The 22,820-nt window shown below is 59.8% G+C and overlaps 2 protein-coding genes across 3 annotated transcripts in view; both read right to left on the bottom strand.

Moving 5' to 3' along the window:
- Positions 1–3,691: 3,691 nt before the first annotated feature.
- On the bottom strand, positions 3,692–6,504 carry Prlh (prolactin releasing hormone). Its single transcript, XM_078018297.1, has 3 exons — positions 5,879–6,504; positions 4,373–4,529; positions 3,692–3,949 (listed from the first exon to the last, which is right to left on the bottom strand). Exons 1-3 carry the CDS (start codon positions 5,957–5,959, stop codon positions 3,786–3,788), a joined length of 402 nt encoding a protein of 133 aa, XP_077874423.1. The 5' UTR covers positions 5,960–6,504; the 3' UTR covers positions 3,692–3,785.
- A 2,969-nt stretch (positions 6,505–9,473) lies between these two features.
- Mlph (melanophilin) overlaps positions 9,474–22,820 on the bottom strand; it is a 44,959-nt gene continuing 31,612 nt past the window's right edge. For both annotated transcript variants that reach the window (XM_005326478.5, XM_078018296.1), the window contains exons 9-15: positions 18,944–19,129; positions 18,546–18,683; positions 17,023–17,115; positions 16,077–16,154; positions 15,059–15,110; positions 13,376–13,476; positions 9,474–11,284 (exon numbers count right to left, since the gene is read on the bottom strand). In XM_005326478.5, the coding sequence (XP_005326535.2) occupies positions 11,258–11,284; positions 13,376–13,476; positions 15,059–15,110; positions 16,077–16,154; positions 17,023–17,115; positions 18,546–18,683; positions 18,944–19,129 (675 nt within the window). In that variant the 3' untranslated portion in view covers positions 9,474–11,257. The remainder of the gene's footprint in view (positions 11,285–13,375; positions 13,477–15,058; positions 15,111–16,076; positions 16,155–17,022; positions 17,116–18,545; positions 18,684–18,943; positions 19,130–22,820) is intronic.

The following is a 22,820-nucleotide window of genomic DNA, read 5'->3' as shown; positions in this document are numbered from 1 at the left end:
GGTGGGAAAGGTCAGAGTGTCCTGGTGCTGATGTGATCCCAATGGGCCCTGAAGAAACTTGTTGAGGAAGGGCTCTTACTGGACAAGGGCAGAACCGAGTGCACAGAGAAAAGGGTAAAGAAGGAGAACCAAGGGGGCCTTGATTTTTTACCAATACTCTTAGACAACTTCATAGGGGGAGCCTCAAGACAGTGCTGTGTAATTGCTGTCATCTGACTGCTAGTGACATTGGGCAATGTGTCCTCGCGTCCCTGCCATCACAGGGGGCCTGAGCAGCACTGGGGCACCCTGGAGGTGGCAGGAGGCCCAGGTTGCCCATGGCCACCAGGGGGCGTTCCAGCACCACTGAAGGAGTTCCCTGCTGTTGGCTGTCCTGCAGACTGAGCAGTCAGGGCTCTGCTAAAGAGCAGACCCAGCCCACTGATAGAAGAGACCCTGGGAAATAAGTGGGAAAATTCTAGGGTGTCCTCTATCTGCTAGCCTGCTTCCCTGTGGTTGGTCTCGCAGTGCTAGGATTTATCGCATCTTTGACTCATTCCCATCCAGAATCCTTCCATGGTCTCTCCAGGCTGGGATGGATCTGCATGCAATCCAGCCCCCTTTTCTCCTCCCCCACTGGGCAGATGAGGCTCAGCGCTGCCCTAAAATCACCTGGGGAGCAACAGGAGGAACACTTGCACCTGCATCTTGCCCAATCTTTGAAAGAGATGAGCCTGTGCTGGGATTTTAAACCATCCCAGGTGAGCTTAGATACCATGTGAGGACAGGGCTGCCTCACAGGCCTCTGTAGGATCCCCCGGGCTGGTACAATGCCTGGCACAGGCAAGTGCTAACCACGGGACAGGAACTCTTGTTCTCCCCACAGTCCTAAAGGAACTTGTTATGGTTTGGATGTGATGTGTCCCCCAAAAGCTCACATGTGAGACAATGCAAGAGGTCTGCAGGAGAAATCACTGGGGTATAGCCTTAATCTACTCAGTGGATCAGTCCCTGGTGGGAGACTGAGTGGTAACTGGAGGCAGGTGGGTGTGGCTGGAGGGAGTGGTTCATTGGGGACGTGGCTTTGGGTATATATTTTGTATCTGGAGAGTGGAGTCTCTCTCACTGCTTTCTGATCACCATGTGAGCTACTTCCCTGTGTCACACTCTTCCTCCGTGTTCAACCTCACCTTGAGCCCTGAGGAATGGAGCTGGCCTCTGTGGACCGAGACCTCTGAAACCATGAGCCCTAAAATAAACCTTTCCTCCTCTACAGTCGCTCTGGTTGGGTCTTTCCTTCGCAGCAGGGAAAAGCCTGACTCCAACAGAACAGCTGGCTTTCCTCAGGACAGCCCCCTACAGTGGGCAGGTGTGATGGCAGGCTTGCCCAGGGCCCTGCCAGCGCCCCACCCTCCTGCCCCGCCCACCCAGAATCTGGGGTGCTGGGGATGAACCCAGAGGGGTGGGGGACGTTCCCAGCAGAGGTGCATGCTCTCGGGAGGCCAGCTCTAGGGTGCCTGCAGTCCTGGCCACGGCCTGGGCAGGTGCCACGGTTGTCCTAGGCTGGACTTGGACCTGGGACTTTCCCCAGCGGCTGTGTGTCGAGGTGTGGAGGCAGGAGGCAGAGAGGGCTGCAAGTGGCCCTCCACAGCTCCTCGCCATCCTGTCCACTCCCAGTCATGACCCTTCTACTTGGCAGGGTTGTTATGATGGAGTCATAAAACAAAATGGAGACACATTTGCTCCTACTACCACACTGTCCTCCTCACTCCTGGGCACAGCTCCGTGGGCCCTGGCTGCCCTCCTAAGCAGAGCCCCTGTTCTCTTTGCCTCAGAGGCCCCGGCTCCTGTGGAATCCAGAGCCCAGTCACCAGGGGGTCATTGGCGCTGAGTTCCGGGTCTGTGCCCACCCTGGGCTGTGGCCTCCTTGTGGGAGTCCAGCGCAGGGTCTTCAGTGTGCTGGTCCTTTTGTTCCACCCCCATCCAGCTCCAAGTCATTTCATAACTGGGAAGGAGCCCGCCTGGCCGCCAGGAACCTGCTTCTCCTCTCTGGGACTTCACTCTGGGAGCGCACGGTGGCTGTGGACAGTGCTGGCTTCTTTCCTGCAGTGTCTCATTTTCAAGCCTGTCCTGTTGCAGCATGCACCAGCCCCCGGTCCAGTCAGTTCCTGATGAGCTATGGGGTATTTATACCCCCCAGTCCCACCCCTCTGTGGTGCTGTCAGGAGCTGGCCTTCAGGAGGGGACCCTGCTGTGAAGACACAGCCTCAGGGACGGGACTGTGCGGTTGGAGAAGAAGCTTCAAAGAGGTATCCCCTCTCCACCATGTGAGGACAAGTGGCTTCACAGATGGCCGGTGTGCTGGCCCCTGGAACCGGGAGAGTTAACAGTTGGCTGTCCAAGGCTCCGAGTCTGTGGCACCTGGTTAGAGCAGCCAGCCCTGACCAAGGCAGTGGGCATGCTGAGCGGTGCTGCTGTGGACCCCTGTGAGATCCATCTCCACCTGGGTTCATGTGCTGTGTCCCAGGTGAGATTGCGGGCAGGGGTCCTGTTGATCTGGTTCAGCTGTCTGGGGAGCTGTGGTACTGCTAGCTTTCTGGGCCCTGAGCCGTCCAAGCCTGACCCAGCACCTGCCTTCCCGGGGAGCAGGCCCACAGGCACACTCCACCTGGGGGGCACCAGGGTGGGGGGCTCCCCTGTGGCTGGGAGGTCAGTGTCTGTGTTAACCCCAGGTGGGAGGTCCGGGCTAGAGGAGCTGGGGTCCTGCCTCATGGCCCTCTGAGCCTAGGTGGACAGGAGTCCTGTGGCCAGGGAGACCCCTCTGAACAGGTCCAGGCTGTCCAGACAGGCCCAAGGCTGGGGGAGGGCCTATGCCACCCAGGCAGGTGCCCTTCCCTCTGAGCTCAGGAATGAGGGAGGGTGCTGTGCCTGCTTCAGATGTGGAACTGAGCCTCAGAGAAGCCCAGGAATGGGTCAGTTGACCAGTAGTGTGGTGTGTCCCTGACACCAGAGCAGTTATGCCTGAGCATGGTGACGTCTCTGTGTCATCGAAAGGGACGCAGTGTGGTGCTGGAGTCTCCCAGGGCTGAGTGGGGACAGCACATAGTGCCTCTCTGAGCAGCAAGGGAGGCCAGGAGGACGCAGGTAGGAGGATCGTGGTTGCCAGGGTTGCCAGGGAGAGGAGAGGGATGGCTTTGATGGTGCAGGAGTCTGCTCTGTGTACAGGACACTGGCGACCCTGTCATTCCACATGGGCTCAGACCCCTGGGACGCACAGCACCCAGAGCAAACCCCAGTGTAGGTGGCTCTGGGTGACAATGGTGTGTCACCAAATGTGTGAGATATTGGGGGCAGGGGGCAGTGTATATGGAGGCAGCAGGAAGCAGGATGCTCTGAACCTTCTGCTCATTTTTGCTGTGAAACTAAAACTGCTATGAAAATTAAAGTAAAAAAAGAGAGAGAGAGAGAGAGAGAGAGAGAGAGAGAGAGAGAGAGAGAGAGAAGGATTGAGACTGGGGGAGGGACAGCTCCAGGCTGAGGGGCTGTGCTGCCTCCTCTGGGGACAGTGGTGCATGGTGCCCAGGGTCTGGTGCAGTGTGCTCCTGAGCAGCTGTTCAGGTGTGGGGGGCTGTGGGCTGCAGGTGACCAAGGACAGTCCCAGCTCCGGACTCGGGCCCCTCCCACTTTGTCACCACACAGTTGCAGACAGCAATAAGCCAGGCCAGAGCCTTTATTATCATGGGAGGAAGAGGGTGGGTGGGAAGGCTCATGGGGTCCGTGTCTTCAGGGTCTTCATCAGCGGGCCGTCAGCCATCCTGAGGGTACTTGGCACCACCCTCCAGGGGGAGGCAGGTGGACCAGCATTGCAGCCCAGGCCTGGGGACGTCCCGAAGGGCTGCCCTCCTCCTGCCGAAGCGGCCCACAGGCCTGATCCCCCGGCCTCTGTACCAGGCAGGATTGATGTCAGGAGCTACAAAGGGAAGAGCACAGCACCGCGTGGGACCCCCACCCCAGGGGGTCATCCCACAGGCTCATCCCCACATGGCCCCTCAGCTGATGGCTGCCTGGTCACCAGGCTGTGTTGGAGCCCACCTGAGATAAGGGCACCCAGAGGGTCAAGGCCATGTCGAGACAGTCATGTGGCTTTGGAAATAAGAACTCAGACTTATGCCGGGTCCACTTGCCCTTCTTGACCCCCCTCCCAGGTTCACGAGAGACCAGGCCCAGCTGGGCAGAAGTGGGCATGGAGGGAGGGGACAGGGCTATCCTGGGAAGAGGGCTGGTCCCCAGGATGTCCTAGCAGGAGGTTGGCCCCCAGAGCTGCAGCGTATGGCTTAGGAGGTGGCCAGCCCTCTACCCCTGGGTACTGAGCACCCACGGTCCCAGCACTCACTGCGGATTTCCATGGAGTGCTGCGGGGCTCGGCTTGCAGCCCCCTGGAGGACAAGGCCCAGCAGCAGCAGACACAGGAAGCAGCCACTCAGAGACTTCATGCCCCTGGCTTCTTGAACAAGGCCCCTCCGAGGGATGCCACACCAGGAGGGCACAGCCTGGGGACAGGGGAGGGCCAGGTTAGATAGGCATGAGATGTGTGCATGCCAAGCCCAGGAACTCAGGTCACAAGAGCATGAGAGAGTCATGCAAGTGTCTGCGTGTGTGCACATGTGTAGGAGTGGGCTGTGCTGCACGGGTGTGTGTGTGTGTGTGTGTGTGCGCACGCACACACACGCAGCCCCAGCAGGGAAGTGTGTGAACAACACGTGTGAACGTGGCTGTCTTGGAGCAGCCTCGGGTCTGTCTGTCCTCCTGTGTCAGGGACCAGGAGGAGCCCTCCAGGCCCTGGGGGGTGGGGAGGTGGCCCCACGGAGCCCAGGGAGCCCTGGGGTGGAGGAGCACCTCGCCAACCTCAGAGGGTGGGGTTTGGGTCTGCGACCTCAGTGCTCAGTCCTTTACCACTCTTGGCCCAAGTCCTGCTGACGCTGAGGCCCACCCGCTGCCCTGCCCTGTCAGAGGACAGCAGCCGGTAGTCGGGTGTGACAGGACACTCAGCATCCTGGGTCCTTTCTGAGCATGCTCACCCCACCCAGTCTTCGATCCAGTCTGCTGAAGCTCTGAGGTGCAGGCAGCCCCCGAACCTCTTCTCTCACACAGGACACCCCTACAGATGACGGGAGCAGGCTGCTGTGGATGAGAGCAGGGACCCCCAAACCCCCTGTGCCATGCTGGAGTAGAGTTGCCCACCTACATACGCAGTGTCCAGCTGAAGAGCCTGGTGACCCGTCCTCCCTGCTCCCACCTGGGCATTTCTGTTACCACTGGAAGGTGCCCGAGAGCCCTGTCTGTTTCAGAGGAGGACCCCTCAGCTGACCCAGCCCCTCCCTGAGCTCCACAGAAAGAGCTGTCCATCAGCACTGAATGAAATGTCCACCTCTTTCTTGGGGAGTCCCACACAGGGCAAGGGATCCCCAACCTAGAGGATGAGGTGCTACCTTGAAGAGGAATAAACACATGCACCCACTTGGGCTGGCCCCCTTGCCTGTCCCCTGGAATAGGACCCAGGCCAGGTGAAGGGCAACCTGGAACGTCAGCAGTTCGGGGGTCCTGACCCCAAGGACCTGTGTCCTGGAGCTGGGGACTTCCCTGCCCACCGGGGTTCCCAAGTAGAGCCCCGTGGACACCTGGGCTCACCTCTCCACCACGAGAGCACTGGAGTGCCGGGGCTCCAGGTGGCTGGACGCACAGACCTGAGGGCAGCTGCCACTGCCCGTCCTGCTCAGCCCCAGCCTGGCGGCCAGGAGAAGAGGCCAGTCTCAGGTAAACCCGGTCTACGCCTGACGAAGGACAGATCTCACGGAGCGGCCGAGCCGCGCCAGCCTCTCCAGCACCTGATGCTACTCACCGATCGATCTCCCTCCGTGTGCGGAGCTGCCCTGGCTGCGCAGTGAGGCCCGGTGGCCGCCCGCTCACCTTTATAATCCATGAGGGAGCGGCTGACGCCCCCAGATGCCCTCCCCAAGCCGGCGCCTTTGCCTGCCGTCCCTAAATGCGCCGTCTCCCTGAAGGGCGATACCAGAAGAGGACCTGTCTTTTTTCTTTTCTTTCTTCTATTTTTTTTTAAACTCTCATCAGCGAGGTGATTTGTTCCTTCCTGAATGATATAATTTCATTTGGGCCGAGTGGTTTTAAAGCACATTAACCTCCCTCTTCGCGCTCGCCTCTGGCCAGGCTCCAAAGTCAAGTGCCACGAGACATCGGCTCCAGAGCCGCAGCCCTCACCAGGAGACACCCCCGCCCAGGGCTCCTCGGTGCACCTCTCTCCCTCTTCTCTGAGTCAGAATCTTGGCTGAAGGCAGGACGGAGGTCACCATCGCCCAGTGCGGCCACTCCCATCCTGCCTGGCCTCTCAGCCCTGCTGACCAGCAGCCCTTCCTCGGCGGGTGCACTGGCTCCGAGCAGACCACGTCCGTCCAACTCCACCACGAAAAGTCCGTCTTCTAGGCTCCCACAGTCTTCACAGCTAATGTTCAACACAAGTTGATCCTGCCCTAAAGCCAGCAGCTTGATCTTTATCGCAAAACACAAGTTTATTTTATTCCAAATGCAACTCATACACACTGGGAAAAATTTAGTGCACACACACGCACACACATACACACACACACAAAGAGAAAGCACAGACAACCTCACAGAAGCTGCCCCCTTTTGGGTCTGGTGCTTTTTCTCCAGGTGAGCCTCCCGTGCACTTTCTTGTCAGTTGGACAGATGTGGGGCTCTTTCTTCCCACCTCATGCTGTAACCATGGCATCCTTAGTTGTGGAAATATCTACATATTTATGTCACAATAGCCATAGGACATTCTGCCATTTAATGTGGGCCTCAGAACCTAAATCATCGTGTTCTGAGTAATTGTAGATTACGTTAAAGGTCTTTTGAGTGCAACTGAATCCCGTCTTCTTGAGGAAGCTGAGCTGGAGGAGACGCAGCAGGTTGCCCCTCTTGGGTCTGTGCAGCGGGTGGTTGATGGGCCACTGTCTGGGCCTCCTTCACACTTCGCACCATGGCGCCCTCTGGGAACCCGCCTTCTCCTTCTTCCAGACCTGGCTGTCTCTTCCAGGTCAGGAGGGTTTCTGGCTGGTGGGCTCCCTGAGAGATCTGGTAAGGACTGGGTGGGGTAAGGGACTCTGGAAGGATCAGATGGGTCACAGTGTTCCCCTGCAGATTGGAGTCACAGAGAAGCGTTAAAAACTTTCCTCATGCCTGGCTCCACTTCTGAGAAATTCCACCTGAATTCCTGGGTGGGAATCGTGTGGTGGAGTGTGGACCTTTCTTGAAGGTAGGTGGTCCCCATGGGTGTGTGCCAGCCCGAGGGCCACCTGGGGCAATGGAGACTGAGACTTCAGGAGCTGGAGTGAGACTCCAACGTCACCCTGGGAGTGTGAGTGTGTGCAGGTGTGAGAGTGTGTGTGTGCAGGTGTGTGAGTGTATATGCAGGTGTGAGTGTGTGCAGGTGTGAGAGTGTGTGCAGGTGTGTGTGTGTATGCAGGTGTGAGAGTGTGTACAGGTGTGAGTGTGTGCAGGTGTGAGTGTGTGTGCAGGTGTGTGAGTGTGTGTGTGCAGGTATGAGAGTGAGTGTGTGCAGGTGTGAGAGTGTGTGTGTGCAGGCGTGAGAGTGTGTGCAGGTGTGTGTGAGTGTATGTAGGTGTGAGAGTGTGTACAGGTGAGTGTGTGCAAGTGTGAGAGTGTGTGTGCAGGTGTGTGAGTGTGTGTGTGCAGGTGTGAGAGTGTGTGCAGGTGTGTGTGAGTGTATGCAGGTGTGAGAGTGTGTACAGGTGTGTGTGCAGGTGTGTGAGTGTGTGTAGGTGTGAGTGTGTACAGGTGTGAGTGTCTGCAGGTGCGAGCATGAATCCTCCGTTCAGCACAGCACATTAGTTGCAGTGAGTTGTGGCACCTTGCTGCTTTGGGAGGCAGTAGGTGGCACAGAACAAAGGCCAGGGGTGAGCTGTGGCTGCTCTTTGTAGCTGCCCAGAGCCCCAGGGCCACAAGCCTGGCCAAGCCATGTCAGGCTGCACCCAGCTTCTTGGGGAAGTGATCCCACAAGGGCTTTGCACGCAGTCTGGAGGGGCAAGCTCTTCCCCCACCTCTGTACCTGGGCCATGGATCTGGGGCAGGGAGGGCCGAGTACTCCAGGTCCAGCATGGCCTGGTCAGGATTTCATCCAGGCCTCTTGAGTTGTGCATATGAACTTGAACCTGTGCATGTGAGTCCTCTCCTGGAGGAGGTATAACCCCACCTCCCTCCCAGAGCTGTGGCACCTGGGACTAAGCTGTTTGTAATGGCATCTTTTCCCTATTGATTGAAGTGGACTTAGGGGTTTTCTCATTTACTTTGTTACTACAATAATAGATTTTTCCCCAACATTAGAAACTCCTGACTCTCCTGGAATGACTACTCGTTGAGGTTTTAAATACTGGGTTTCACTCCCTGATATTTTATTTAGAATGTGTGTATCGTTATCTACTGCCTTTAACTTCCTTCCTCACAGTTTCTGTTTTGGGATCCAGGTTTCCTAGCCTCACACAGGAGCAGAGCAGGGAGTCCCCACGGGGAGACACACGGGCAGGGCTTGGGGCAGAAGGGAGGGCATGGGAGGGTGGTGAGGTCCTGGGTCGGGGGTCTCTGGACCCAGAGCCAGGGGCTGAGAGAGGAGCTTTCGGGACACGGTCATGATGCCCCAGGTGAGGTCAGGTGTCTGGGGCCTGAGGGACAGCCGTGGGCCACTCTGTGGGTCTAAAGCTCTTTACGGAGGTCTCGGCCATGGACTGGGACAGCCTGGACGCAGGCGAGGAGAGGACTGGGACAGAGGGAGGATCTGTGAAGGACCCAGAGGAGGAATGCGGGAGGCAAGGGAGGAGCCCTGGGGGCAGGACTGCGGGGTCAGAGGGCAAGGCGGCCTTGCAGAGGACAGACCCTCCAGAGCCCCTGCAGCTCCTTCCTTGGCTGGTCTGGGCGACTCTCCCACCACCTGTAAGGTTTCTTGGCACCTCCATTAGGGGTGGGCGAGCTTCCCGTGCCATGGGCCAGGGAGACGTTGTACCTGTACTGTGGCCTCTGGTCTCAGGGGCAGTGTACCAGGGACTGGCGTGGCAGGACTGAGAGCTGGATGTGGCCCCTGGGCGCATCTCTTGCTGGCAAGTTCTTCGTAACAGGTGTGTGTACTACCTGGCAGGACCTCATGCCCCACAGAGGGCCCGTAGTCCTGCTTCTGAAACCCCTTTGGTGAAATGGGAGAAGAGCAGAACTCAATGTGGGGTCATCAGAACACCCAAGTAGGCCAACATGGCCTGCTGCCCCTGCTGGGCCCAGCAGAGTCCCTTCGTCTGGCATGGGCCACCTCTAGGTTGGCCACACCAAGGATGAAGCTGGCCCTGTGCATTTTCTTTTTCTTTTCTTTTTTTTTTTTTTAAGAAAGTGAGAGAGAGTGAGAAAGAAGGAGAGAATTTTTTTAAAATATTTATTTTTCAGTATTTGGCGGACACAACATCTTTGTATGAGGTGCTGAGGATCGAACCCGGGCTACACGCATGCCAGGCGAGTGCGCTACCACTTGAGCCACATCCCCAGCCCCGCCCTGTGCATTTTCTGGGGTGTCGGGAACAGGGGGCTGTGGCTGCAGGGCTGGGGCAGTCGCAGAGAGCTGGGACGGAGGAGCGGGGGGCCCTGCTGCAAGTCTGAGGGGTGGCTGCCGTCAAGAGGGAAAGAGAGGGCACAGCGAGGGTGGAGGCATGTGAGGGCATGGCCAGGCCCCTGCGCTTCCCGAGGCCGGAGGAAGCTCTGTGCCTCCACCCTCTATGTCACCTGGGCTCCTTGCCATGCAGAGCCCCAGGTGGGAGGGGCTCCGGGAGGGGCCCCGGCCAGTTCTTGAGGTTCTCCTCCCAGCGTGGTGCTCAGCCTTGAGATCTTTGAGCTCTCACCCTCCTTGTGGTACATGGTGGCAATAATGGTGCCCTGCAGAGGTCACCCCCTCCAGTTGGTGTTCACATGGGACCTCAGGATATGACCTTATGTGGAAATAGGGTCTTGCAAATGTGACTCGTTAAGGAAGGCATCCTGGATTAAGGTGGGCCCTGCAGCCCAGGACTGGTGGCCTTCTAAGAAGGGGGTGGACAGACAGACACAGGAAAAGGGGGTGTGAGGGTGGAGGTGAGGCTGAGGGCTGCGGCCCGGCTGGGACCCCCAGAAGTCGGAAGGAGCCGGAATGGATCATGCTGGGAACTTGGGAGGGAGCCAACCCCGCCCACACTGTGCTGGGACTTCCGGCCTCCTGACCTAGGGAACAACTGAGTATACTCTGCCCAGCAGGACGTGCTCTGTCGTGGTGACCACGGCAAGTGGACGTGGGCCCCGTGAGCATGTTTCTGAGTGGACCGAGCACCCTTGTTCCTGGGGGAAACCGGTGTTCCTGGCTTTGGCTCATGTGTGTCCTAAACATGGGGTTCTTCTGGGCCCCTAGAAGGGTGCTCTACCATCTGATGGGGAAGAAGAAACTGGGCACCTGACCCTGGCCAGGTGTAGTGGTGGAAGGGCCAGGCGCGAGGGACACTGTTAGCACAGGCCATCTCTGACGCAGATGTTGCAGAAATCTGAGTTCTTGAGGAAAGTGACAAGGCTCACGTTGGGAGTGGAAGCTGGGTTTGAAGGGTGAGTTGTCTAGAAAGGGAAGTCCCCCCAAAGCCCGGGGTGATGCCTGAGGGCAGCAACTTCAGGACAGCGTCCTGTGGCGAGCAGCCTAACGGCTTCTGTCTGTGGACCACAGGGACCTGCAGACGGGCCTGTGGGTGGGGGTCACCTCGACATTCAGTGGGTGGCATTCGGTCACTCGTCCTGACGCCTGGTTTTCAGGCACCATGCAGACACGTGTCCTCTGTCCTTGCTCCATGCACTCAGGAACACACGTCTGGCTGCGCCCTCACCGGATGGCCTGTCCCCTGCTCCATTCACGAAAGCAGCACCATAACCCAAGAGGGAAACGGACAGGGTGGCGTGGAAAAGGGCTTCCGGGTGTCCTTCCAGGTGGACGACCTTGTCCTGGAGGACAGTCACATCCTCTCTGCTGTGAATCACGGGTCAGAGGCTGCCTTGACCCATGTTTCTTCTCATTTCTCTCTCTGGGTGGGACTGTGTGCAGCGGGAAGCCCAGAGCCCGTGGAGGACACAGCGGCTGTGTGGAGGCCCAGGGGCCTTGCCTTGTGGCTCTGTCCTGGGCCCAGGGCCCTTCCTGTCAGGGCTGGTGGGCCATCACGGGTTTCTGAAGAGCACAAACACACATGCACACCTGAGTGTGTACGCAGACCCCAGGCACTAGTACGCACCCAGCAGCACACAGGCACATGCACAGGCAAGTGGCAGGTCCGCAGGCAAGTGACAGGTCCTCAGGCACACGCACAGGCAAGTGGCAGGTCCTCAGGCACACGCACAGGCAAGTGACAGGTTCTCAGGCACGCGCACAGGCAAGTGGCAGGTCCTCAGGCACGCGCACAGGCAAGTGACAGGTCCGCAGGCACACGCACAGGCAAGTGGCAGGTCCGCAGGCATGTGCAGAGAAACATGAATACAGTGCACTGTTTCGGACGTTCAGGGATGTGCACGGGCATGTTCCTGGGCGTGCCTACAGGTGCCCACACTGGGTATGCGCACACATTCAGGCTACACATGAGCATGCTCACCCAGGGAGGGTCATACTGTCCTGCCTCATCAGGCTGCCCTTGGCCAGCTTGGCCCCTCTCTGCTGTTTGTGGTTTCTGCCTCTGTCCCCTCCTGCCATCACTTTGGGAAAGGGATTTGAAATATGCCCTGAAAGTATCCTCACTGGGTGGCATTTTATGCAGAAGTCTGCAGAACTCAAGCTGAAGGCCCGAGCAGAGCTCTCTGGAGAAGCAGAGAAAAGCCTGGGCTGCGGCAGGCACGCCTGAGCCCCTCCGGGCACACTGGTTAGGAATGGAGCAGGCGTAGGAGCTACAATGGTGGCATTCAGCTAAGTGCCCACTGGGTAGGCTCTGAGTCCAGTCCACGGGCCGGCCTCAGGGCAGCTCTGACTGGCACACTGAGACCAGCCATGGAGCACAGCACCTGCCACGGGCCGCTGTGGGAAGGGACGGGGCCGCAGGCAGAGGACCTCCCAGGCAGGACACCTCCCCCTGCAGACACGGCAGGTTCAGCCTCATTTTCAAGAACTGCTCTGAGAATTCCCAGGCAGCTTTTTGAAAGAAGAGCAACGGGAGCTCCATCTTCCCTGGATGGCTCCTTCCTCCTGCCCCTTCCTCTCCCCTTCCTTCCTTGGGTGCTGGGGACCGGACCCAGGGCCTCGAGCATCACTAGGCAAGGGCTCTGCCTTTGAGCTGCTTCCCCAGTCCCCTTGGGCACTTCTGGAAAGACCGGGTCAGGGGACCCTCTCTCAAGCCCTTGTAACTGGTGTCAAGTTGAAGTGGCTGTGGGGGGTGAGTGGTGGCCAGCAGGCTGAGCTGGTGAGACGTGGGCGGGAGCTGAGGGCAGCCGGGTGCCGAGGCCTGGACCTGACGTGTCCCCAGGTTTACACACTGGAGCATGGTCCCATGGGGCAGTGGTGAGTGGTGCCTTTAGGAGGTGGGGCCTGGTGGGAGCTCCTTAGGTCATTAAGGGGGTTCCTGGGGCCCTGCTCAGTTCTCAAGGCCTGAGCCCGACTCTCGAGGGTTCCTGGGTGTCATCTGGTGAGCCCTCTTCCTGACATGTGCACATCTGGGGTTCAGGAGGAGCCCAGGAAGCGAACACCCCAAAAGTCTGGGAATAGCCTTCGACCCCAACACCTCACGCCTGATGCAGCTGAGGAGGCCCCGTGGCACTGGGTGGGCCCCAGGGTCCCCCAGGAGGGACCCCACCACCTCATAGCGGGCCTTCCTGAAGTAGAGCCCGCCCCTTTCTCTCCCTCTGTCTTTCCCCCTCCCCCCTCCCTCCCCCAGGGACACAGTGGTCACTCGGTGACACTGCCTGTTTGAGCGTTTCTTCCTCTCAGGACACTGCATCTTTAAGAAATGTCTCCAATTTCCTTTTGCAGATTTTACCTTTTGTTCTGGTTCTCTTCTTTTAATACTGGGGATTGAACCCCGGGGTGCTCTGCCGCAGAGCTGCACCCCCAGCCTTTTTATTTTTTGAGACAGGGTCTTGCTACATTGCTGAGGCTGACCTTGAACTTGTGATCCTCCTGCCTCAGCCTCCTGCGTGGCTGGGATCACAGGTGGGCACCCTGCTCTCTGTTTTGAATTTTATCAGTTCCTTCCAATTTCCCTCTCTCTGAAGACTTCATACTAACGTGTCAATCTGGCAAGACTTTTAAATCTCCTCAGAGAGTGAGAGAAGAACTTACCGCGAAGAGGTGGTTGGCCGTGCCTTTCCTCCCGTTGGGGTTTCTCTGGGTCAGAGAGCCGCGGTACGTGGATTTCCGATCAAAAGACTCATCGTCCTTGCCTTTGGGGAAAACAGAAAAGGGAAGCATTTGGTGAATCACAACCCCACCCTGAACAAGGGCTCTGCCACCTGAGAAAATTCAAAAGCACCCAAAGTGGACACAGCTCCTTCTGGGAAGTTCCACGGCGTGAAACATTTTTAATGAAGCATTTTGGCAGTTGTGCAAATCAACAGTCGGGATGTTTCCTCTCTGCTCTGGAGCCAGCACTGACCCCAACCCGGCTGTGGCCCCAGGAGTGCTTGTATGGGTCCTGGTCCTCCTTTCCCTTTTTATCTGTGACGGGCAGCAGGCCTGTGAGGTCCTGGGACTCTGGCCTCAGGGCAGGGGTCTCTGCTCAGGGCCACAGTGTGGAGCTGGGCCCTGGCCTCAATCCCAGCCAGCATTTGCTTTGGGCGGGGGCAGAGCCAGCCCCGTGAACTCCTGCATGTCAGGGGGCACCTGCTGACCCGAGCAGGTGTCCATGAGGAGCAGAGCAGGCCAGGACACAGGGCTCCCTGGAGCCAAGGGGCGTCTCTTCTGGACGCCGTGTTCAGGGACATGCCACAGCAGGCCCTCTCTGTCTCCTGCCTAGAGCTGGTGTCCCAGCACCGCTGTGTGCTCTGGAAGCCGCTGAGCCCTACGAGAGGCCTTAACAGACCACGGTTGTCCCCGCACAAAGCCAGTCACAGAGACTCCAGGGGAGTCCCTGCTCTCTGGCGGCAAGCATGAGCCTCCATCTGGATGCCCGTCCATGGGACAGGCTGGACACTCACCTCGAAGGTCAGCCTACAGCACTCCAGGGGCCCCAGTGGTAGCTCCTTGGAGTCACCTCCCTGCCAAAGTCCCCCTGGCTGGTGGCCCTGAGACAGGGGGCCTCAGGCCCTCTCTGGATGAGCTAGCTGTGCTAGGAGCTCAGACAGAGGGAGCTGTGCCGAGGCCATGTGACCACGGCGAGGGTGGGACGCGGCGGATGTGCCAGTGCTGGGGGGGGGGCAGGGGCGGGGTGGAGGCCATGCTCTCAGGGGCCCTGTGGACTCCAGGACACTGTCCCCTGTGAAGGAGAGAGTATCACGGCCCCACAGGAGGCTGGCTGGGCTCCCAAGTGTGGGCAGACCCCTCAGGGCTGCGCTGGGCAGTCCAAGGGCTGTTCGGGAGCTGAGGAGGGGCGTGGGGAGCCCTGTGTGCGAGGAGCAGGGCTGTGGCCGAGGGTAGCCTCCAACCTCGGGGGAGCCGCCTGCTTCTGTGAGCTGTGGCTAGGCTTTGAGGTGAGTGGAGCGCACGCCTGGCCGGAACAGAGGGCCCCGGGCCCCACCCACCCATCCAGGACAAAGCCAATGTCCTTGGCTCCACGAGAGTTCAAGGAGGGCCAAATGCCGCCCGCACGGAAGCACCAGAGGCTCTGTCACCACCCACGGCACCTCCGCCAGCTCCTGGCAGTGGTTCCAACCACCTGGGACACCAGGGCCGTGGGCCCGAGTGGCAGAGCAGCATCGGGCGCAAGACTGAGCCACAGGTTTCAGAGAAGCACACCCAGCCCGACTGGCCACTTCCCTCCCCTGAGCCGGTCCCAGGCCACGAGAGGCCACGGTGAGGCACTCTTACCTGGAGATCTGAGGGAAGAGGCCCTCCTGGGAAGGCAGGACACCCCTGTCACCTGGAAGAAAGAGAGCGGCTGTGGGCGTCACCAGGTGTGATGGGCAGGGGCTCTGCCAGCTAGTCTGGGATTTAATGCTCTCTGGACTGTGACTTCACCAAGTCAGCTGTCTTCTGTGCCGTGGCGGTATCTGAACTTCTGTCATATCAGAGAGCATGTCCCGTAGGTCAAGCACCGAATGCCCGACTCCAGGAGACACTCAGTTCTCAGCAGTGGTGGAAAGAGCACAGGGTCCAGCCCGAGGACTGGGCTCAAATCTCAGTGTGACCTTACCGCATGTGACCTGGACTCAACCTCTGTGAACCTCAGTCTCCTCCTCTGTAAAGTGGAGCCGTGGATATTTAACTGTGCCTGACACATCTCCCGGCTCCCCGTGGCTGCTGGTCCCACACCCTCTCTCCCTCTTTCCAGAGGGCCGCCTCTGTTCAATGTGCTAAGAAATCCAGTCTCCACCTCCCTAGGGGTGAAGAGAGAGCCCTGTGGCCTCCTTCCCCAGGGTCCAGGCCCCCACATCCCGGGGACACTTCCTGGGTGTCCAGGAAGAAGGTCATGAGGCCCCTGAACCCTCAGAGCCTGGGCAGGGAGGGGCACGGGGGCCTGGGTGTGGGCTGCCCCGGGCACCCCTGGCTCATGGCTGGTGGGTATGGAGGGACCCAGGCTCCTGTTATCCCACTCAGGATACCTGCAGGGGAGGCCTGTGTCCATGAAGCTCCTTGAAGGACTGAGCCAAAGAGTCCACATGGGGTTTGCCAGATGTCAAAGGCTGGACTCTGTCCCTCTGTGGCCTCTTCTCCACTGCCCAACTGGGTGTCCCCAACAGACACTCCTACACAAATCCTGCCCGTGGCGCCTGGGAGGAGCCGCCCGCGGAGCTGTTCTCGGGTGCGTAGGAGCCCCTCACCCCACACTCTGCAGCGGTTCCCGAGCTCTTGCCCTGTCCAGCCTGGGTGGGGGTCAGAGACGCACCTTGCCCTGGTTCCCAGGGTCTGCACTCGGGTCCTCTGGACTCCTGCCAAGTTTCCCAGCAACTCGAGGAAGAAATATCTGAAGGGCAAGGAAGAAACTTCAGGCTGTTACGGCCCCGCTGAGCAGCAGGCCACGGGCAAGAGTCGGGGCGGCCAGTCGGACGCAGGCTGGATGCTCTCTGTGCTTGGTCAAGAATGTGGGGCGAGCCCTTCTGTCCCCACACATACTGCTCCATGTTTCTGGGGTGAGTGCTGCTGGACTTAGTAGTTAAAATCAGGACGCCCAGCTAACTCGCAATTCAAGATCAGCAGTGAATGCTCTCGGTAAGAAGCGTGTCCCGAGTTGCGTGGGATATGCTGCACGTAAACATTTCTTGCAGAGCTCCCTGGGCATCCTGCATGGACCTGGAAACCCCCTTGGGAGTTCCTTTAAAAGCATCTTTCATCCTTGTGCCAAATTTTCTCCCCAGCAGAGTTCTGCAGGAAGCCTCCTAACTGGGCTGGGAGGAGGGTGCCGGGTTCAGATCCTGATAGAGGGCAGGTCCCTTCACCCCCATCTCCCCCCCATCTTAAAATGGGCATTCATCACACTCTCCAACTCAAGGTTTTGTCATCGAGGCTTCTAGTTTTTTTTTCCAGGGGAACTGGGGATTGAGCTCAGGGGCACTCGACCACTGAGCCCCGTCCCCAGCCCTATTTTGTATTTTATTTAGAGACAGGGTCTCTCTGAGTTGCTTAGCATCTGGCTTTTGCTGAGACTGGATTTGAACCTGTGATCCTCCTGCCTCAGCCTCCCAAGCTGCTGGGGTCCCTGCATAAGGGAGAATAACAGAAAATGTGAAAACAGCCTCAGATGGAGGCCAACACGGGGCCTGGCTGTTGAGACATAGACTGGCTGGAGGAGGAGGCGGCACTGTGCTCCCGGGAGGCCCGGACCCTCCACTCACCGGCAGGTTTGACCTCCTCCGGGGCTTTCCCGAGGGTTTCACCGTGAGCCCCGCGGCCCTCAGGGCTGCGATCCTGGCCTCGATGTCTGACACCTGGACAAGAGCAGACAGACGACTAGACGGCCAGACAGGCACCACTGCGATGCCCCCTCCCAGAGTCACGGTCAGGGAGAGCAGCTGTCCCCAGCTCATAAGTAGAACCAACCACAGTGGCCTCCCCTGGAGACTGGCGCCCAGTCAAACGCACGGCCTGAGGGCCCCTCGAGGGTGTGGGAGGCGTGCTCTTGTGGGGCGCCCAGGCCGGTGGAGAGGCTCTGTGGATTTCCTGGGGTGTTGCAGGAGGCCTGGCTCCTGCAGGCACGGGCACACTCGGGTACGGGCAGCTCTGGCCAATGCAGACGTGACGCTAGACCGCCCCTGCCCTCCTGGGCCTCCCCTCTGACAGACAGCAAGCTGTCACCCCGCGCCATTCAGAGCCCCCCAGTGTCCCCCCAGGTGTAACTTTCTTGCCTCTTTTCCTTTTTAGGGGTGGGGTCAAACCCAGGGCCTTGTGAGAGTGACCTTGGGCTCTGGCCCGAGCTACGCCCAGCCCCTCCCTGCAGTCTGCTCTGTGGCCTCCAGGCCTCTGCTGTCCACCTTCCTCCAGACCTGCCTCCCTGCCCCTCATTGCTGCTTTGGTTTGGGTTTTTGGGCTGATCCCTGAACGTACCCCTCTCAACCCCGGCTGGGCCCTGGCACACGCTATCCCTGGCACACGCCGTCCCTGGCACACGCCGTTCCCGCTGCCTGGACTCCCCCTCCTCCGGGCGTCCCTCTCTGGCCTCCACTCACAGCCCCGCTCCAGGCACCCTGTGGGCTCAGCCTTGCTTGATGTCTTCGTAGCTCTATGTCCCCCCACCAGAGACACGGGTTCCACGAAGGCCCGGCTGGCTGTGTCCCCGGGCCTGTCCCACACCTGCCACATTCTAGGAGGGACTTAATGGCCGCACAGTCCTGACCCCACCCGGTCCCTGCCCCGTGATTGGGCTGGGGGACAGCCTGTCTTCCTCAGGTGCTTGCTGAAGGGCCAGGGCCACAGGCTGTCCCTGAGGTCTGGGTGGAGGGCTCCGGGGGAGGGGAGGGCAGTGCCCACCTGCCCAGGACTGTCCCTGGGGGCTCTTGTGTTGGTTCTGGCCTTTGGTATGTCCCTCACCTCAAGCTCCGCAGCCACAGTTCAGCCCCAGGTGGCCCTGGGCTGAGGCCCATCCTGCGCCCGGCTGTCCTAACTTCTCAGCTTGTGTCCAGCCCACGTGCAGGAAGGGAGCTGTGGGCATCCACATGGTTCCTCGGGGCTGAAAGTCCCCCTGCCCATCCCCCAGGCCTAGGCCAGGGACAGGGGTGGGTGGGAGACCTCATTCTGCCCTCCCCAGCGGGCAGGGTCTCCAGTAGCCTCTGGGTGGACTGCCGGGGTCTCCGAGCCCACAGGCTGGCCCAGCCCTGGGTCCCTGTCTGTCTGGGAGCTGCCCTCCCCGCAGGTGGACTACCTCGCTCTCCGTGTGCTGAACTTGGGCAGCTGCCACGGCCACTCTGTCCTCCAGCTCCGACAGCTCCTCATCCGTCGTCCAGCCGGGCTGCACGGGGCCCCCGGGGCCCTTTTCCTGGGCATCGGTGGCTGTGCACACCTAGGAAGAGAAGGGCTGGCCTCCGTCAGGAGGGACCACAGGACCCTGTTTCCTCTGAACTCCCCGGGTGCGGCGGTCTCCAGGTCCCCAGAATGGGTCACTCCATTCTGCTCTTATCAAGGGCCTCTGGTGACCCTCCATGGTTGGCTGCCTGACCTGGGGAGAGCCCATGGCTTAGTCACACACCACTGGCCAGCAGGGACTGTCCACCATGCTCCTGCCTCTGCTGTACCCTACAGAGACTGCTGGGGAGGCCTCACCTCTGGGCCCGGCCTGGGGAGGGCCCTGCTGGGGGGGGCCACATCCGGCTGGGTCTCTTCTTCCCTGACCTGCTCCTCCTCGGACGAGGTGCCCTGGTCACTGATGTTTCTGGTCAGGTCCTCCAGCTTCCTCCTCAGGGCCTCCTCCTCTCTGTCGGCGTCTGCGCCTGCTCCGGCAGCCGGACCCTGACGGAACAGGCGAGTGGCGCTCAGCGGCCTGGGAGCTGGGCTGGCCCAACACGCCCAGGCCCCTGTTGGAGCTGAGGTCCCTTCTCTAGGGAACCTGTCCCCAGGCCTGAGGTGACACCATGACCCATGGCCATTCAGGACTTGCCATTTCCTCTTCCCTCCCTTCCCTTAAACGCTGTTTTTAATTGAGGCAAAACATTTATGAAATTTACCATCTTCACCATTTTAAGTCTATGGCTCTGTGTCACCAATACCTTCCTACCACTGTGCAGCCATCTCCGTCACCTGCCCACAGGTCCCTAATCTTCCCTGAGACTGTCCCCATCAACACGAGCTCCGCAGCCCTCCCCAGCCCTCCCCCGGCCCCAGCAGCCACCACTGCCCTCCCTGTGCCTGAGGACTTGGCCCCGCAGCGCCTCCTGGAGGTCCTCATGAGCGGCCTGACCTCGAGGCTGGCGGAGCCCACTTGCACCGCGTCCTGCAGGCGCTCCCTGGTGGAGCTGTGCCTTCTTGTTTGGGGCTGACCTGCTCGGGCAAGATGGGAGCTTTCCCCTCTGCCTCCCCAAAGGGCCCAGGCCTGCCATTTCCCCAGCCCTGGAGCTGAGCCACTAGCCATCACCACCGCCCTGGGCTGTTCACACCTTGCAGCGGGGCTGAGGCTGGGGAGGGACCCAGGCCCGGGGTTCTCCCCGTCTCCAGTGTTGACTGAGACACGCAGGCCGTGAATCCCAGGGCCCTCATCCTGGGCTGCTGGGCTCTGTCCTGGACTTGCTTGTCCACAAGAACATTCAGGTCTCCCATATGGTGAGTCTGCGAGGTCCAGGGACAGGCGGAGGCGCTGTGCCACACTCCCATGTCACCTCTCAGTAGAAAACAGGCTCCCAGACTCCCCAAGGGCTGCCGCGGACAGTGAGGCTGTGAGTTTCAGGAGACTGGGGGGCTGTGGTTGGAGACCCGGCAGTGGGGCGTCCTTTCAGGGCAGGCCCCGTCCTTCACAAGGGACCCTGCTTGAATTCAGAGGCAGGGAGGCTGGCCAGCCTAGGGAACCTGTTTCCTCAACTTAGGTGTCATTTCTAGAATCCAGAATGTCTCTGAATGCTGGGTGGGTTAGCGAGAAGCTCGGAGCTGGCCCAAGCACCGTGGGCCAGTCTGAATCTAGACTTCAGTTATTCTCTGCAGCCTGAAATGCTTTTCAACGCTGGCAATTTCAGCCTTGACTTTTATAAGTGGCATTAGGACTGTAACTGGAGTTGGCCCATAAAGAGGTTGGAAGGGAGAACTAACACTGACTGTGCTCCTGCCCAGGGCTGCCTGGCGCTCACTTGGTGGATCCGAGCTTTTTCCGTGGGTGGGAGGCAGGGGCTAGGAGTCCTGAGTATCTTTCCCCGCTGACTCTCAGGGAAGAGTCCAGTCCAGGGCCTGCGCTCTCTTCACGCCGGCTATTTGTGGAACGTCACCTCTGTGACGTCTCCTCCCCGTTGCTCCTGGTCACACAAAGGCAGTGTGATGTGTGAGCGTGAAGGAGTGTGTGCTCCGCTGGTGCCTCACCTGGGGCAGTGGGGGCCTAGGGCAGGTTCTGCTGCTGCTGAGGGTGAGCTTTCCAGGGAGGGGTCCACGTGTCCGTTCCAAGAAGGTATCAGAGTTACGTGATAAAGGCACAAAAATGGCAAAACTGTCTCAATGACCTTTGACAGTGAACATGACCCCACACTCGGTGAGGTGACTGGAATGTGCCTCCGTCTTCATAGAGGGCCACTGCGTCCTTTAAGGTTTGCTCAGGCGGAAGCTCCGGGAGTCACCCTGGACCCCCCTTGTTCTCATCCAACACCCATTTCTGTTGGCTCTGCCGGCCCGAGGGATCCGCTGCCCTGCACGAGGGATCCGCTGCCCTGCACGAGGGATCCGCTGCCCTGCATGAGGGATCCGCTGCCCTGCACGAGGGATCCGTGGCCCTTCACGAGGGATCCGTTGCCATGTATGAGGCATCCGCTGCCCTGCACAGGGGATCCGTTTCCCTGCACGAGGCATCCGCTGCCCTGCACGGGGGATCCGCTGCCCTGCATGGGGGACCGTTGCCCTGCTGGGTTCCACTGCACCTTCTCTTGCCTGTTAATCCCAGCCTCCTACCTGGCCTGCCTGTTTCCACCTGGCACCCCAGTCTGTTCACAGACCTGGCGAGATCCCTCAGCTGGCTCTCCTGCGCCCAACCTCCCCTCTCTCCAGAGTCACAGGCAGAGGCTGGAAGATGGCCTTGGAGCCCAAACCGTCCTTTACCTCAGCTCTCGTGGTCTGCTCTGTGATGGCTTCAGAGCTTACATCCTAGGAATTCAGTCCCAGCTGGTGTTGGAGGTGGGGCCTCTGGGAGGGAATTAGGATCAAAGAGGTCATGGGGGCTCCCAAGACGGCACTGGTGGCTTAGTAAGAAGAGCCTGAGCTGGCATGTTTCTCTGCCCAGCTGTGAGAGCCACCTGCCATGATGGGAGGAGGTGAGGAGGCCGTCCCCAGTGCCAGCGCCTTGCTCTGGGGTACTCCAGCCCAGGACCTTGGGGAACACATCTCTTTTATCACCAGTTTTGAGTCTGTTGTGAGAGCAACAGAAAATGGACCAAGAGGCCTCTCTGCCCAGCCTCACCCCATCCCAGTCCCCTGCCTTGGGCTGCTCTCTGTGGCCAGAGCACTCTGTGCCCATGGCCGCCCAGCAGCCTCGAGCCTCCTCTGACGGGGGCAGCCCCACCTCTTGGCGGGGTGCCTCCACACTCCACTCAGGATGGCACCCTGCTCCAGCCTCTCTGGCCTCGCTCTGCTTCTCTCTGGCCTCCTTGGCATCTGGCCCTCGGCTCCCCGTTGGGTTGCTTATTTCCTCCTCCCTGACGGGAGCCTCACTCCAGAAGGGTGCACACTGGGCAGGAGCCAGGGCCGGCCTACAGCAGCTCCCCAAAGTCGCGGCTCTCTCTAGGCCTCAGGTTCACACACCCCGTCAGTAGCAGGGCCGCCGAGTGCCTTCCTCCCCTGGCTCACTCCCCACCCCACCCGCCCACCCACATTTCCACCGCTTTGCCCCCAGGAGAATCTCGGCACTTCCTCCTCACTGCCTCCCTCCTTCAGGAGTGAGTCACTGAGCGCCCCAAGGAGGGACAGGCCTCTCCACCAGGAAGCCGTCCCGGCGCCCGTGCCCCAGGCGGCATCGATCCCTCCTGGCCCACTCTCCTGGGCAGCGGAGGATGTTGCTCACGACATTTGATTTTCTGTTTGAACGAAGCCTATTAAGACAGATGGAGAAGCCTCACTGCCGGGGCCTCACAGGGACACCAGGAGGCTGAGTAGATGGCACTGTGGCGGGTCTTGTCTGGGTCTCTTCCATGATTCCCTGTTCTGAGGAGGCTCAGGAGCCCAGTCTCCTCAGAGAACATGTGGGACAGGACCTGGGTGACAGGTGGCCTGCAAGCTCTGCTGGGTCCTCTCAGAACAAGACTTTTTTCAGGCTACAGGGAATGAGCAGCTTCAGGCCCATGAGCAACGGCAGGCCGCTGGTGGAGGGGGACATCCATGGATACCCGAGAGAGGCAGGTATCGCCTCCACCTTGTCTCCACAGAGCCGAGGTACACACGGGCCTCCGACCTCCGCACACACCCATGCGCACAGTGCACTGCCTGACGCACCTGACAGGATATGGTCAGGGTGACCGTC

The sequence above is a fragment of the Ictidomys tridecemlineatus genome, chromosome 7, assembly GCF_052094955.1.
Source record: "Ictidomys tridecemlineatus isolate mIctTri1 chromosome 7, mIctTri1.hap1, whole genome shotgun sequence".
NCBI classification, from domain to species: Eukaryota; Metazoa; Chordata; class Mammalia; order Rodentia; family Sciuridae; genus Ictidomys; species Ictidomys tridecemlineatus.
This window is presented reverse-complemented; position numbering and strand designations above follow the sequence as displayed.

Coding starts and splice junctions, on each gene's coding strand:
- Prlh (XM_078018297.1), bottom strand. CDS start 5,959: ATGGATTATAAAGGTGAGCGGGCGGCCACCGGGCCTCACTGCGCAGCC. Junction 4,530..5,878: donor ACACGGAGGGAGATCGATCG/GTGAGTAGCATC, acceptor CCCTGTCCCCAG/GCTGTGCCCTCCTGGTGTGG. Junction 3,950..4,372: donor GCACTCCATGGAAATCCGCA/GTGAGTGCTGGG, acceptor TTCCCTTTGTAG/CTCCTGACATCAATCCTGCC.